The 13,793-nt window shown below is 41.3% G+C and overlaps 2 protein-coding genes across 2 annotated transcripts; one reads left to right on the top strand and one right to left on the bottom strand.

The window, feature by feature from the left end:
* Positions 1-2,860: 2,860 nt before the first annotated feature.
* LOC127007151 (methionyl-tRNA formyltransferase, mitochondrial-like) lies at positions 2,861-6,586 on the top strand. The gene is made up of 5 exons (XM_050877833.1): positions 2,861-3,329; positions 4,181-4,375; positions 5,174-5,296; positions 5,496-5,674; positions 6,059-6,586. The coding sequence occupies exons 1-5, from the start codon at positions 3,106-3,108 to the stop codon at positions 6,580-6,582; spliced, it is 1,245 nt and encodes a 414-aa protein (XP_050733790.1). The 5' UTR covers positions 2,861-3,105; the 3' UTR covers positions 6,583-6,586.
* Positions 6,587-6,641: 55 nt separating this feature from the next.
* On the bottom strand, positions 6,642-13,429 carry LOC127007149 (leucine-rich repeat-containing protein 47-like). Its single transcript, XM_050877829.1, has 6 exons — positions 12,702-13,429; positions 9,155-9,333; positions 8,744-8,914; positions 8,155-8,387; positions 7,795-7,897; positions 6,642-7,252 (listed from the first exon to the last, which is right to left on the bottom strand). The coding sequence occupies exons 1-6, from the start codon at positions 13,318-13,320 to the stop codon at positions 6,989-6,991; spliced, it is 1,569 nt and encodes a 522-aa protein (XP_050733786.1). The 5' UTR covers positions 13,321-13,429; the 3' UTR covers positions 6,642-6,988.
* Positions 13,430-13,793: the final 364 nt, after the last annotated feature.

Below are 13,793 nucleotides of genomic sequence, written 5' to 3' on the forward strand. Positions count from 1 at the left end.
GGCTTATAAAATGGACATACTATAGGAGTCACATGGAACGATCTTGCTGGTGGACAACGAACGGATCAAAAGACTTAACACACTGGACACAACACAAGGAACCCACGCTCATTCCTCTCCCTCTCGCTGCCTGGAATCACTCGTTATACTGCCATCGCTTCCCTCTCCTTTCTTTCCCTCCTCCACCTCTAGTCAGGTCCCGGCGCCGTTCCATCCCTCCCTTTCTCCCTCCCTCCCAGTAGAACAATCATGGATCCCAGGGTGTTCGGGGCTCAGTAGTCGGGCCTCGCTAGCGCTCATCACGCCGAGTTGTTCCATATGCAAGTTGTAGGTTGTGTTGTACATATTATACAGTGTTGTTGTACGGGGGAACGACGCAGCACCTCCCGCCGAGACGCTCTTCAACCTCTATGTCTGAAGCGGTCCTCTTACTCCTCCTCCTTCTCCTCCTCGTTCTCGTCCTTGTTTTTCTCTTCTTTTTCAATTTCTTTCTCTCCTCCTCTTCATTATTTTCCTGTCTCTTCCTCGTCTCCTTTTTCTTCTTCTTTGTCTTCGTTTTCTTTTTCTCCACCTCCTTCTCCTCCTGCTTTTTCGTTTTCTTCCTCCTCTCCTTTTTCTTTTTCGTCTTATTTTTCCACCTCCTCCTCCTCCTCCTCGACGCAATAGGGAGGAGTCAGGTATCACAGAAAGTTGGTAACAGTTTGTCAAGATTATTAAGAATCGAATTACTGCAGAAGTGAGGAGGAAGTTTTGCTACTACTACTACTACTACTACTACTACTACTACTACTACTACTACTATTACAACTACTATTACTTTAACTATTTCGCCTTTTTCTCTCTCCCTCTCACTTTCTTCCAATTCTCATATATTTTCGCTTGATTTCCTTTTCTCCACCCGTCACCACCACCTCGTCATCATCGTCCTCATTCCTTTCCTCGTCTGTTGTTAGAGGAAACGAGTGATGATGATGATGATGATGACGGGGAGGAAGAGGAGGAGGAGGAGGAGTGGAGGTGATGTTGGTGGTGTTTCATTTATTTTCCTATCGTCTCTCTTTCAAGTTTCATCCTGTCGTTTTATGAGGTGCAGCGCTCTCTCTCTCTCTCTCTCTCTCTCTCTCTCTCTCTCTCTCTCTCTCTCTCTCTCTCTCTCTCTCTCTAATCAAAAGTTCATGTCTAGTTGCCACTTCGAGTCGCTCCGAGGTTGAAGTTAAGTAAATTGTAGTGTCTTCGGACGGACAGTGTTTTGTTCTCTCTTAAAACGGAGTAAAACAACTCGTATCTCCATCACTGGTTTGGTATTCCTTCTACACACACACACACACACACACACACACACACGAGAATAATAAAACCTGATTCCCCCACGTACATTTTTTCATAAAGTATCACACGCGTTTTAATCCCTACGACGTATTCTTAAGTATCGGTGATCTGAACGAGAGAGAGAGAGAGAGAGAGAGAGAGAGAGAGAGAATATATATCGTGCCAAAAGTATGTTTCTGAAAATTCCTACGCATTTTTATCCTACACACACACACACACACACACACACACACACACACACACACACAATAAAATACATATATACACACAGAAAAAAAAGAATAAACCGTAAATGCATGAGAGAAACAGCAAAAAAGAATGCGTAAACGGAAACAATAGGTATTTAACACTCACCCCCTCATACTTGTCGCCTCCTCGGTCACACACACGCGGCCGACACCTTCCGTTCTCAGCTTCAGACTTCGTAACTCTCCAACACTCTTCTTGTTGTCACTCTTTTGCCACCCCTTCCTTGGACCTCTTACTGGTGATGAGTTTGTAGCAGCTGTCCACCGTCAACTGAGTAACAAAAAGGGTGTTCCTGGTAGAAGAGAAAATAAAAGAATGTAGCTATTGGTAAGTTTGAGCGTCAAGAGGAATAAAATAACCTGTTAGATAGATAGATAGATAGAGAGAGAGAGAGAGAGAGAGAGAGTAGGTAGATAATGAAGGGCGCTATTTGGAAGCCCTAGATCTGCTGTGTTTCGGAGGTGAGTTGATAAAGATTATAGTATGCCAAACATCAGAGGTCATATGACACGATGATGAGGTAAGTATATTGGCGAGGCAAAGGAAATGGCAAGACGATGTACGTAAAGACACAATAACAGGTAGAAGCTATAATGAAAAACTTAGATGGAAAGGAAATCTATACACTCAACAACCCCATTGAAAAGTTACCCACTGAAAAAAGTTACCCATTGAAAAGTTACCCACTGAAAAAAGTTACCCATAGAAAAGTTACGACGCGCACTTCCTAAGTCAAGTAAAGCAATAAGAGACTATTGTCCAGATCCAAATCCAGATCCAGATGAAGGTCAACGCTGGCGGTGATGCTCCGTGGACTTGAAAATGTCATGTAGCTAATCAGTGTCGCCAATATCGCTACTCCACATATAGCGACTCCACCAGCAGATCCTTGTCCACCTCAGCAAAGAAGCCTGTTACATTTATTATAATAATTCAAATAAGTCGCATTCCAGTGGGCACCCTCACACACTAATAACATCATGTAGGCCCTTATCATAAATAAGATCGCCGAATTGACGGTCGGGAATATCGCCTTTGCAACGGCACTCGCAGTGACGTAACTAAGAGTGCGTAGTGAAGTATATAAGTGTAAAGAAGTACCAAGGAGGATCTAAGAAATGATACAAAACGGAACAGTTCAAAAGAAGAAAAAGGTCTTGGTGGTCGGTCTTGGTCTTGGTCGCGGGTGCCAAGACCGAGATATAAACACGGCAAATGATAGAATTATAGAAGCCATGAAGAGTTTTCTGGAAAAGATGTGGTGTGCAAGAAATAGGGAATTGGAAGATTTGTAATGGATACTGCTTGTGTTGTTTTATTTTTACAGGGTGTGCCGATACGAAGGCCTGACTCTCCAACGGCTCACCTGTACAGCAAGAGCAAGAGCAAGAGCGAATGTAAACAAACAAAATCCCGGCTTCAAGGCGTCCACCTCCCATACCATCTTGCAAATGTATTGTGTCAGACTTCAATCCACTGTATAAGGGCCTGGATGTATCGGAGCAGCCCAACAGAAGCGGTGCCAGGATGAGATGGTCATTACTTCAGGCGGTCTCCAAGCGGCAGTGTGCCTCGCGTTGGAAGACGTCCTGTTACCTACACAGCCCTAAGAAATATTACTCGGAAAAGAGGTTACCAGAGGATTCTGCCGATTACCATAAGAGATCTCCGCCATGGAATATCATGTTCTTTGGCACTGATGACTTCTCTCTCAGGAGTCTGAAGGCACTGCACACCGCGCAACGGACAGGGTGGGTGACCCCGTCAAGCAAGGCTAACCAAGAGGTTGTTTTGAATATAGCAAGTGGCTTTGGTAAAGACTTTGAATGCATAAAGGTAAGGTAAGGTTAGGGGTATACGCTGTAGCAGTGCGCGGCCTTGGTGCTCATCTCCACAACATTAGCCCTTGAGCCTGTGGTGGGAGGGAGCCCATTCCTCCAGGACACAAGGCCAGTGTGACATCCGGGTTACCACAGTTTACCTTCCCCAGGTTTCCCCAGGTACCCATTCATCAACCAGCCCAAGAGGGAGGATGAACAGCTGGGTGAGCTGCACGCCGACTGCCCAGACCGGGATTCGAACCCGGGTCCACGGAATAGAAGCCAGGCACGCTGACCACTAGACCACGGAGTTTGAACCTTATTTACTTTGGAAACTACTGGGTAGCTTTACGTTAAGCCAATTTTTGGTAAATTTCCAGAATCACACCTATCTCATCGGTTCATGAAATTTTTCATATACAAGTCTTGATGTATTTTCAATAGTTAATTCTTCCTGTTGCAAACCACTAGTTTCCTGAATCCCCCTCTTTACCATAACTAGTGATATGTAATAGAAAAAGAAAGCATATTGATATGAAACTATAATTTGCCATGAAATAAGATTTTGTCCTCAATAGACTTATTCTCATTAATGGCAGATTACTGGGTGAAGCTGGTCACTACCTAACATGTACGCTGCCAGGCTGTGGCATTTACCATTGTCTTTCTTTACATTCACACTCGAGATTTTGACGACACCTTATGGATAGCTTTGAAATTGGTTATGTATGAAATCTAAGCTGATATAACTGTCTGCGCACTAATTCACATTAACATTGCAGGGACTTGATAAGAAGACTGGATGTTGTTTCAGTGTTGCTGAAGAAGTCCACTCCAGCAGTGAGGCGATATTGTCAAAAAGAGGGACTGGAGGTGATTGACTGGCCTGTGGTTGTGCCCCAAGGAGTGTATGACATTGGCATTGTGGTGTCTTTTGGACACCTAATCCCAGCATCAGTCATCAGTGCCTTCCCTATGTAAGTTTCAATATGGCAAAATCCTTACAAGTTGTAAACCAAAGAGCTTGGCTTGATATATATATATATATATATATATATATATATATATATATATATATATATATATATATAGATATATATGTGTGTGTGTGTGTGTAAGGTATAAACCCTTCATATTTGCAGTTTTGATTATCCATGGCAGTCAGGGATGAGCCAAAGCCTAGTATATTTATAAACTAAGATGCAGTCCACAGGAAAAAAAATATAATTCAACATATTTTGGTTTCATTGGTTACTACTGAATTAACCAAACAATACTGTACACAATTGTACAATATTTTCATTTAGCTATGCCTTACTTTTTTATATAATAGTCAAGTTGCTAACAGTGTTGGTTGTAAAGTAAGGCTATAAAGTTTAGGGTAGGCGTTGGCTGAGTGGATAGTGTGCGGGCCCCACAGTCACCGAGTTCTGGATGGTGCGGGTTCGAATCTGCCCGCTACCACCTGGGATTATTCATTCACCACCGAGTGGCCTAAGACTACCCACATGCTGTCCTGAAGAAGAAACCGTCCAAGTGAATCAAGAATGAGTTCCAGGGGGCAGCATGAGCCAAGATAACTGGCACCACTATAAAAATTGCTTGCGCCATGATGGGCTGGGGCCGACCACCAGGGCTCTGAAGAAAGCCTACCGGTGCCATAGTCTAACACGAAAAAAAAGAAAGCGTTAATTTTTTATATAAATACCTCAAAATCTATTATATCTTTGTATGGTGAGGCTTATTGTCTTGTAACCATACCGTTTCCCTTACAGGGGGATCATAAATCTGCATGGCTCCCTGCTGCCCCGGTGGAGAGGAGCAGCGCCAGTGATCCACACCCTGCTGAACAATGACCACCTCACGGGTATTACCATCATGAGGATTGCACCTCGTAGGTCAGCAGGCATGGTGGTATTTCTATAAAATCATAAATATATTTTCTCAAACCATCATCATAATCAACCTTATTTTCTGCACAAGTGATGAAGTGTGACATTTGAATATGGTCATAGCGCAGTCCCCAGTAGTTCTATTGTGTATTTACTCTTAAGGTTCTATATTTTGTGGGGCTGAAGCAATGTTTGCTGTCATCAGGTTTGATGTGGGCCATGTGGTGAGCAAGGTGGAGGTACAAGTGAAGTGGAACACAAAGTCTAAAGAACTTACAGCACATCTGGCAGAAGTTGGAGCTCAGGAGTTAGTCTCTCTCCTCCCTAATCTCCCAGAGCACCTCAACAAAGCTTACCCTCAATCCTCAGAAGGTGTTACTAAAGGTAAGGACAACGAATCCTCCACTTAGAGGCAACCCTGTTTTGTTTCCCTCTTTGCTCACAGTAATTTCTTCTTATATAGACTGAAGACACCACTTATAATGGACCATTGTGGCATGACAGGTGACCACTGATTTATACATGATTGGTGCAGCTAACATGTCTGGACCAATAAACCAATGTTGTATTTAGTGATGAGGTTAGTTCTGGTGCAGTTAAGGGGAGTTAAAACAGATACTGTTGGCATGGTAAATAATACCTTTCCATATAGAGCCCATACCCACAAAGTTCCTCCTCATTTATTCATTTCTTTATGAATATGATAATACACTTTCCCATTCAATCTTGCCATCACAGTAAAATTTCTGAAATTGTGGTTTTCTCCAGCTCCAAAGGTTGACGAGAGAGCGTCAAGGGCCCAGTGGAGTGAGTGGTCCTGCAGCGATGTTCAGGCCCGTTTTCGTGCACTGGACGACTACATGCCATTGTGGACGCTGTGGCAAGAGAAGCCTGCCAAACTAAGGAGTATGGTGATGCAGCAGGAATGGTCCATGAAGACTAAAGATACAGAGACAGATCTGCCAGCTGAAAGTGATGGAAGTGAGAAGAAAAATGGCACTCAAAAATTGGTCACTGATGATAAAAAAGTGAAAAATGGCAGTGCGGATGCAAACAGTCCTAGAAACTATGGTTGTGATTCACTTGATAATCAGAGCCAAAAAATGGATGAGACAGAGGTACCAGGAAGAGTAGTGTACGACAGAAAACAAAGAGTAATTAGGGTTCACTGCAGGGATGGCTGGGTTGCCTTCCAACGTGTGATCCTCAAAGGGCACAGACCAATGACTGCTCAGGACTTTTATAATGGCTTCATTACTAAAGTCCCTAAAGATTCTCACATGTTTACATGATCACAAGCTGCTGTATTGTATTACACTCTTGTAAATATACTGATGTCATGGAGACAAAATTTAATCACATCATTTATTGTAAAGTATATATTCACATAAAAGCTTATATTTTTAATATCCTCAGTGTAGGTGAACATTGTATCATAGTGCTGGAGATATGACCAGTATTTTTTTCTATACATATAATAAGTTATGATTATGCAAGTGCATATTCAGTTACTGGCACCTGGAGAAGCTAACGGCAATGAGCTGGGATTCAGAACAGTTTATTTTGCTGATGAGATATGCAATGAAAACATACAAAAAGTTATGAAAAATTAAAAAATAATTAATTAAAAAATTATTGTACATTCTTTAGTCCTTAGCAACAGAAATGCTTAACCTTATCACTACTTAGGCTACTTCATTACTTCACTGGCCTCACCACCTTCACCCTCTCCTGCTGGAAGGCCAAGTCAATGTGAGATGGGTAAAGGACCCTCAAGCTACCATCGTCCTCCACTACTCTCACCTGCTGTACACTCACTGCTGCCTCCCCTCCCTCAGTGGTCCTTGAGGACAGGCCATTCTGAAGGATAGCCAGGAGGAGGGCATCTGCCACTTCCTTGGCTTTGCTCAAGGAGGTGCTGCTGGTCACCTCTAACAAGACACTGGTGGTGCTCTGGGTTATCTGAGGGATGTCATGGAATCATCATCAATCTTAGAACACTATATGGTTAATATTTCTGATCCCTTCATTACAGAAAGGGCACAAACTCAATTAAAACGAGTACAGTAATATGAAAAATTATTTGTGAGTAGAAAAATTTACTTTACAAGGAAAAAAGATTTCATTACTTGCATGATTTGCATTCTCTAGATAGGGGATAGGATGCATGAGCTGAGTTAAGCAAATGAAGAATTCTAACTAAGGTAATATTATCAAGGAGTTAATATTTAAAAGAGTAGGATAGTACTCATAGCAATGGGTTTAAGTCAGATAAATTCAGGTTTACTTAAAAACAAATTAATGTGTGAGTGAAATAGATTTGGTAATAACAATAAACTTTCAAGAGGAAGTTGGATGGGGAATATAAATGGTGATGAATTTACAAGAGCTCTCATGAATAGGCCATATAGCCTTTTTAAATCTTGTTTGTCAACTTGTTCTTTTGTGGAAAAAAAACGATAATACAAATGTTTTAGAATTTAGATGATGAAAAGTTTGCTAACCTTTGTGCTGTCTGAGTTTGTGATGGGAGGAAGGGAGATGACTGTCCCCTCTGCATCCTTCAAACATGGCCACTGTTCCCAAGACTCTACCAAGTGCAGGAATCTGTACAACAATATGAAAGAAATTGTAACATTACACCATTCTCAATGAGAGATATACCTATGAGCAGATACACAGTAAATGATATACATTTGTTGGGTCCCTAACTTTTCCTGTCTTTCCTCGAACATTAAAACCAACAGGCTAGAGAATATCTTGGTTGCTGCTTTGTTTCTCTGATTTTTTTATCATCAACTCCCAATTTTTTATTATTGAAGACTAGACTAATTATAATAAAATTTTAAAACACCACAACCTACCTGTGCAGTCCAGCAACATTTCTCTTTTGTTGCTTCCTCTGGATCTCTGCTTCACGCTGCAAAGAGTTGTACAAGTCCCATGCCGACACCTTTTTGCCTCGGCCTAAAGGATGAACATGCATCTGCTTTGGAGCATGGGTAGTATAGAGGAGTGGTGTCTTGATCTTGGCCAAGTCATGAGTGGCTATTGTGGCTACCATCCGCTTTTCACATATCCCGTCATGGAGTTTGGTCTGAAAGAATTGAAATTATAGTGTAAATTGAACTGCATTTCACACTACAGTGTTCAGTATCTTATGCTTTAATAATAAGTGGTACAGGAAATTTAGCTAATGCTGTAACTTGACCAGCTTTTTGAAAAGTGAAAATTTCCAAAACTAGTAAAATGAGGTAATATGTAAGTAATAATGCATGACTGCTATGTTAAGCATAAAAGTTGAGGACCATGAGTATAAAAAATAATCTAGAATGATTAATTTTTGATTAATTGATAAACAGGGGTAAACCCTATAAATGATATTAAACTACAATTGTTCAGCTTAAATGAGAAACTGAATCCATATGCATATTATATATTTCTGAGCCTCACCTGAAGGGTGATGAACCGCTTGAACAGGTCACCACTGAAGTTCAGATCATGGATGAGACAACACACCAAGTAAGGTCGGATTTCCTTCACCCCTGGTGCCACCACGACCTCTGGAACCCCTTCACCCTCCCCCACCCCCATAACCTGAAACTCCTTGCAAAGGACATCCACCTGCAGGAGGGCAAAAATATTTTTTTAACACCTATTTCTCAGTTTTTTCATTTGACTGACTTGTTTCAATGCTTCACAGAGTGGCTTATTGTTATGTGGCATATCTGATGATAAAAGTACCTGAGTTGAATTATGAAGTGTCCTAAATCAAAGTTCTCTTGCATAAAATATCTTAGATGTGTTTTTAACCAGCATTCTACTGCATACCCTATTTTTTTATACTAATGATAAAAAGATTACCTCATCATCGTCCTTTGATTTCTTTTTCCCTTTGCCCTTCTTGCCCTTGCCATCCTGGCCAGAAGACCTTGCGCAATGCTGGCGGATGTAGTCCAGCACCTGGCGAGGCAGACAGCGGTCAGCCTCCACCAGTTTCTTGAATCTTCGGTCACTCAGGGGGTTGCCCTTAAGATTCAGTTCTGAGGACAACCATATTGAAATTCATTATAGATGGTAAAACTAATTAGAACAGACTTGCAGTTAAAGGTGACTCACAGATTTTGCAGACAAATCGGTTTTTCTTATGAAATTTTGATGTGCCTCAAGAATCCATTAATCGTTTCTGTCACAAATACCTTTTATCATTAATGGTTAAAAGAAACAAAATACAAGCCGACCCTCACTTGTGTGCCGCTGTATAAAACAGACAGGTACCATCATCTTGAAAACTCATATAAATTAATCTTACTTGACCTAATCCAAATTAACCTAATCTGGGCAATAACCTATACACACCTAGAGAGTCATTTATCACCCATAAATACTACCTGAGCCCAACACCCACTCCTGACCTAGAGGATCACCAGTGTGGCGGCTGATGAGTACTACCACATACGACATGTCATCACTTTATTACTGTCATTTTCTTTAGTTTAAATTTGCAACAGGTAACATACACACCAGCCATTACAGGATGCTGTCAAGTAAAAATAGTAGGGTTAAAATATTCAAATTTTGTTTGTGACTCACGAAATACCTGAAAAAGATGTCTCCAGAGTAGATTCATTGACAAATGAGTAGTTTAGCTCCCCCACCTCAAAATACCATATACACCTTCATATTATAGTTAAAGGGCAGAAATATATCCACTTTAACTGATTGAGGTGTACATATTTAGAAACTAACCAAGCAAATCTAACATAACCATGGCAGTGTCACTGATGCATGGGAGGAAGTCAGGGTGGTGCCATAAGTCTGGGGTGGAAGAGTTAAGTTCGCTTAGGTTAGGTTAGTTTCTAACCATGTTAATCTTCATATTATGGTTAAAGGGCATGTATTTTCACCTTCAAACCATGGTATGAAGATGTATATGGTATTTTGAAGAAGTGGAACTAAACTACACATTTACCATGAAATGACACCTGAAAAAGATATGTCTCCCGAGTAGATCAATTTCTTATGTGTATGAAGAGAAGCAATTGCCACCATGACAAAATGATGCCAATCATTCCCTTTACATAAACTTTACTACCCTCCCAATCTTCTAAATATCCATTCATACCTACTCATTATTTATCAAGAGGTGGTGGCAGAGTGGTCAGCGCGCGTGTGTGTTGAGCCCATGGACCTAGGTTTGAGTCCCACCAAAATACGCTGATTTTTCAAGCCATCGCTAAGTGGCAGAATAGTACCCATAGGCTATACTGCCCAGATCTTCAATCAACACTAACTTCTGCAACTTCATTTAAACGGAGCACTGAGGGGCAGCAAGGGCCAAGCAAGTCATACGTCACAGCAGCCACTATAAATTAAATTTGCCTGTGCCAATAACAGGTCAGGGCCGTCAAGAAGAAAGCCTACCGGCATTAAGGTGAGCTGGGGAAGAACCGTACACGTGGACGTAACATACAGAGGCTCCCATGGCCACTTTTATAGGTTTAGAATGGTCTTCCTTTTATCATGTATTAGCGAAAATGGGTGCACACAGCTGAGCAGTAGCAGAATTGGTGGGGGATGCTTGGCTAAATTTTGAGTTTTTTATTTTTTTATTTTAACTTTCGATGTAATATTTCACCATTTTTCTCTGGTGTCCATGAATACACCAAGGGTATGCTGATGAGGCACAGAGTACTGGGATATGTCTAGATGTGATGAAATAGTGATGAAAGCGAACTCCAATGTTACAGGATGACACGAGTGCTTGTTTAAATGTAAAATCGTATGGATGATCCATACTGTGGGATTTTAAAAGTACGGAATGTCCACACTATAGAGATGGTGCCACTATAAACACTGCCTGCGCCATGACGGGCTGGGGTCGACTAACATCCAGGCCCCTCAAGCAAGCTCACTGTATCTTTGTATGTGTTAATGATAGTGTTACACAAGATGCAGCCATATAATCCATGACAGTGACACCTACGCAAGTAGCAATTTCACTTATTTACTCATAATCCTTTAGGGTGTTTTACTGTATATTTCATGTGTTTTGTAACAGAACAAAACTATCGGTAGCTACACTTAACTAGGGGGGGGTGTATCCCATAAACATCCTCTGACTATTTTCTGAGATATCATTTGAATAATTAGAACCATACAAAATTTATCTTATATGAAGGGCGCCCCAGTAAATTACCGGTATGTAGCCAGAATAATTGATTGTGGTGAAAAGTCAGCTAGTTTCTTCAAAGTCTCATGCCTTAGGAGATCAATGAAAATTGGTAAGGGGGGCACCTTTATCTTCCAAGAAATAGAGAACATAGGTGACATAAACCTGACCAAGTGATAGGGGTCTTGCTGCCCCCTATGCCAGCACCAACTCCGAGGCTTAAGCGCTTCAGAAATTTTGCAAATTCACAAACAGCATACTATATATCCCTTTCAGAATGGATAATGCTCTTTTAGTTTAATTTGGCACTACAAGTTAACCCAGTCCATCCGTGACGCAGACGTCAGCATCACAGTGTGGAAAGGGTCAAGAAGAAATAGAAGAGGATTACTCATCTTCTAAACCTCTCAATCCCTCTTAATCCTCTTCCATTTCTACTTAAGAGGTTTAGAAGAGGACTAACCATTTCCATACGGTGACGCCGTCGGACGCCGCCGGAGTGAAGGGGTTGAACGAATTCCATGTTTAGTTACCACAACTTTACGTTTTTGCATTACTAAATAACTGTTAAGCTAGGCTTCCCTCCTGGAAGGGTACAGGAGCAATCCAGTGACATAGTAAAATATGTAAGATAAAGAAATCCTTAATGTTATGGCAATTATTTGTGAAAAAAAAATTCTGCCACTTATAACAGTAAATCAAATTTCATTATTTTCCTTTTACTTTGAAATTCATTATGTTACCTTATACATGGTCATTATTAATGGAAACTGTCTTATAATCATATTTAGGGTCCAGATAATGAAATATGTTGCTGCTAACAAAATTTGCCTTCATTTAAATTTTATATGATATTTTACTTTTTGATAACTATTACCGTACAAATAATCCACACCTGTGGAAAATCCGTCTATTTTGAAAAATGTTTAGGTCAATGTTTCCCTTGTAAAAAGTTCCCAGTTATGCATTATACACATTGTAGTCAAAATGTTATACTTTGTAACGCATAAAAGTTTTCCAGTTTTGACTCAATTTTTTTTTTAATTGTACGGATCATCCCCAAATCACCCTACAGGTCACATGTAAAAAATCTATATAAACTGACCTTTGAGTTTTGCATAATCATAAACTCCAAAACCCTCTTTAATTATATACTCTTTTATTACCTTATTACCATCTTTCACTACCCTCGTCCATTTTCCTGTCATTACCTTCTCTCATATCCAATAAAACACTAACCTTTAAGCTTTACACAATCACAGAGTTCCCCGGGCACCGTCTTGATGTTATTGTGCGCCACGTCCAGCAGCTTGATCACAGGTAACACAGCCACAGCATCCGGCACCTCACACACCTGGTTGTTGGCTAACCTAACCTCGGCCAGGTGAGCAAGATCAGGGTGGCAGATGTCCGGGAACTCAGACAGCTCATTATCGCTGACCTCAAGCACGGAAAGATTGACGCACCCCTTTAAGCTTGGCAGGGAGGTCAAGTTATTCCCTGTGATGTTTAACGTGGTGAGGGAGGTCAAGTTACCGATGTTTACAGGCAGGCTTGTCAGGTGGTTAATTGATACGTCCAGGAATTTTAACTTTTCCAAGCTGCTCACGCCGTCAGGAAGGCTTGTGAGCTTGTTCTTCTGCAGGATCAGGTTGGTGAGATTACTGAGGCGCGCCACGTCCTCGGAAAGGGATGACAGCGGGGAGTTTGTGACGCGAAGGAGGTTGAGAAGTGACAGATCGTAAACAGCCTCTTCTAACTTCCCCTCAGCGGCCTCTATGAGTTTATTCACGTCCTGTCCGGTGAGTATTAATTCGTAGCGCCTCTCCTCCAGCGCCTGCTTCACCTCGGGCCACATCCTGACGCGTGTTGAGCCTCTAAGGACCAAAAAGGAGAAGTAATTTTCAGGACTGTAACAGCTGACCGCCTCCCTCCACGTGTGACCGCGATCCTGATCTTGATGCCACAGATGACTTGGGGACGTTGGAGTTGCTCACATATTCCTTTATAACGGCAGCTCCTGTGACAAGAAACAAAAGCATACAAAAGAGACAATAGCTTGTAACGTATATGGGACAAGATACTGTTCCCTACATCTTGTATACGTCACATTCCTTTCAAGAACTCTTTCACTTTACCCTCTTTCTTATTGATTTCTGGGAGATTTGAATAATACGTCGAATATCTAGCTACAGAATTATATGACAAAAGAAGAGCAGTTGATCAAGTAGGAAACGAAATATCAGCGCGCCTCCTATCCACTTATTTTCTGTCTTCCTAAATTATAAGGCTGGATCGAGTAAAAAGTTCATGAGTTCTCTTTTGCGCCGC

This window comes from Eriocheir sinensis, chromosome 34 (genome assembly GCF_024679095.1).
Source record: "Eriocheir sinensis breed Jianghai 21 chromosome 34, ASM2467909v1, whole genome shotgun sequence".
NCBI lineage: Eukaryota > Metazoa > Arthropoda > Malacostraca > Decapoda > Varunidae > Eriocheir > Eriocheir sinensis.

Excerpts from the sequence above, each read along its gene's own strand:
- LOC127007151 (XM_050877833.1), top strand. The coding sequence starts at position 3,106 with ATGAGATGGTCATTACTTCAGGCGGTCTCCAAGCGGCAGTGTGCCTCG. Across the intron at positions 4,376-5,173 it reads GTCATCAGTGCCTTCCCTAT|GGGGATCATAAATCTGCATG; the intron begins GTAAGTTTCAAT and ends TTTCCCTTACAG. Across the intron at positions 5,297-5,495 it reads ATGAGGATTGCACCTCGTAG|GTTTGATGTGGGCCATGTGG; the intron begins GTCAGCAGGCAT and ends TGCTGTCATCAG.
- LOC127007149 (XM_050877829.1), bottom strand. The coding sequence starts at position 13,320 with ATGTGGCCCGAGGTGAAGCAGGCGCTGGAGGAGAGGCGCTACGAATTA. Across the intron at positions 9,334-12,701 it reads TGATTGTGTAAAGCTTAAAG|AACTGAATCTTAAGGGCAAC; the intron begins GTTAGTGTTTTA and ends GGTTGTCCTCAG. Across the intron at positions 8,388-8,743 it reads AGCGGTTCATCACCCTTCAG|ACCAAACTCCATGACGGGAT; the intron begins GTGAGGCTCAGA and ends CAATTCTTTCAG.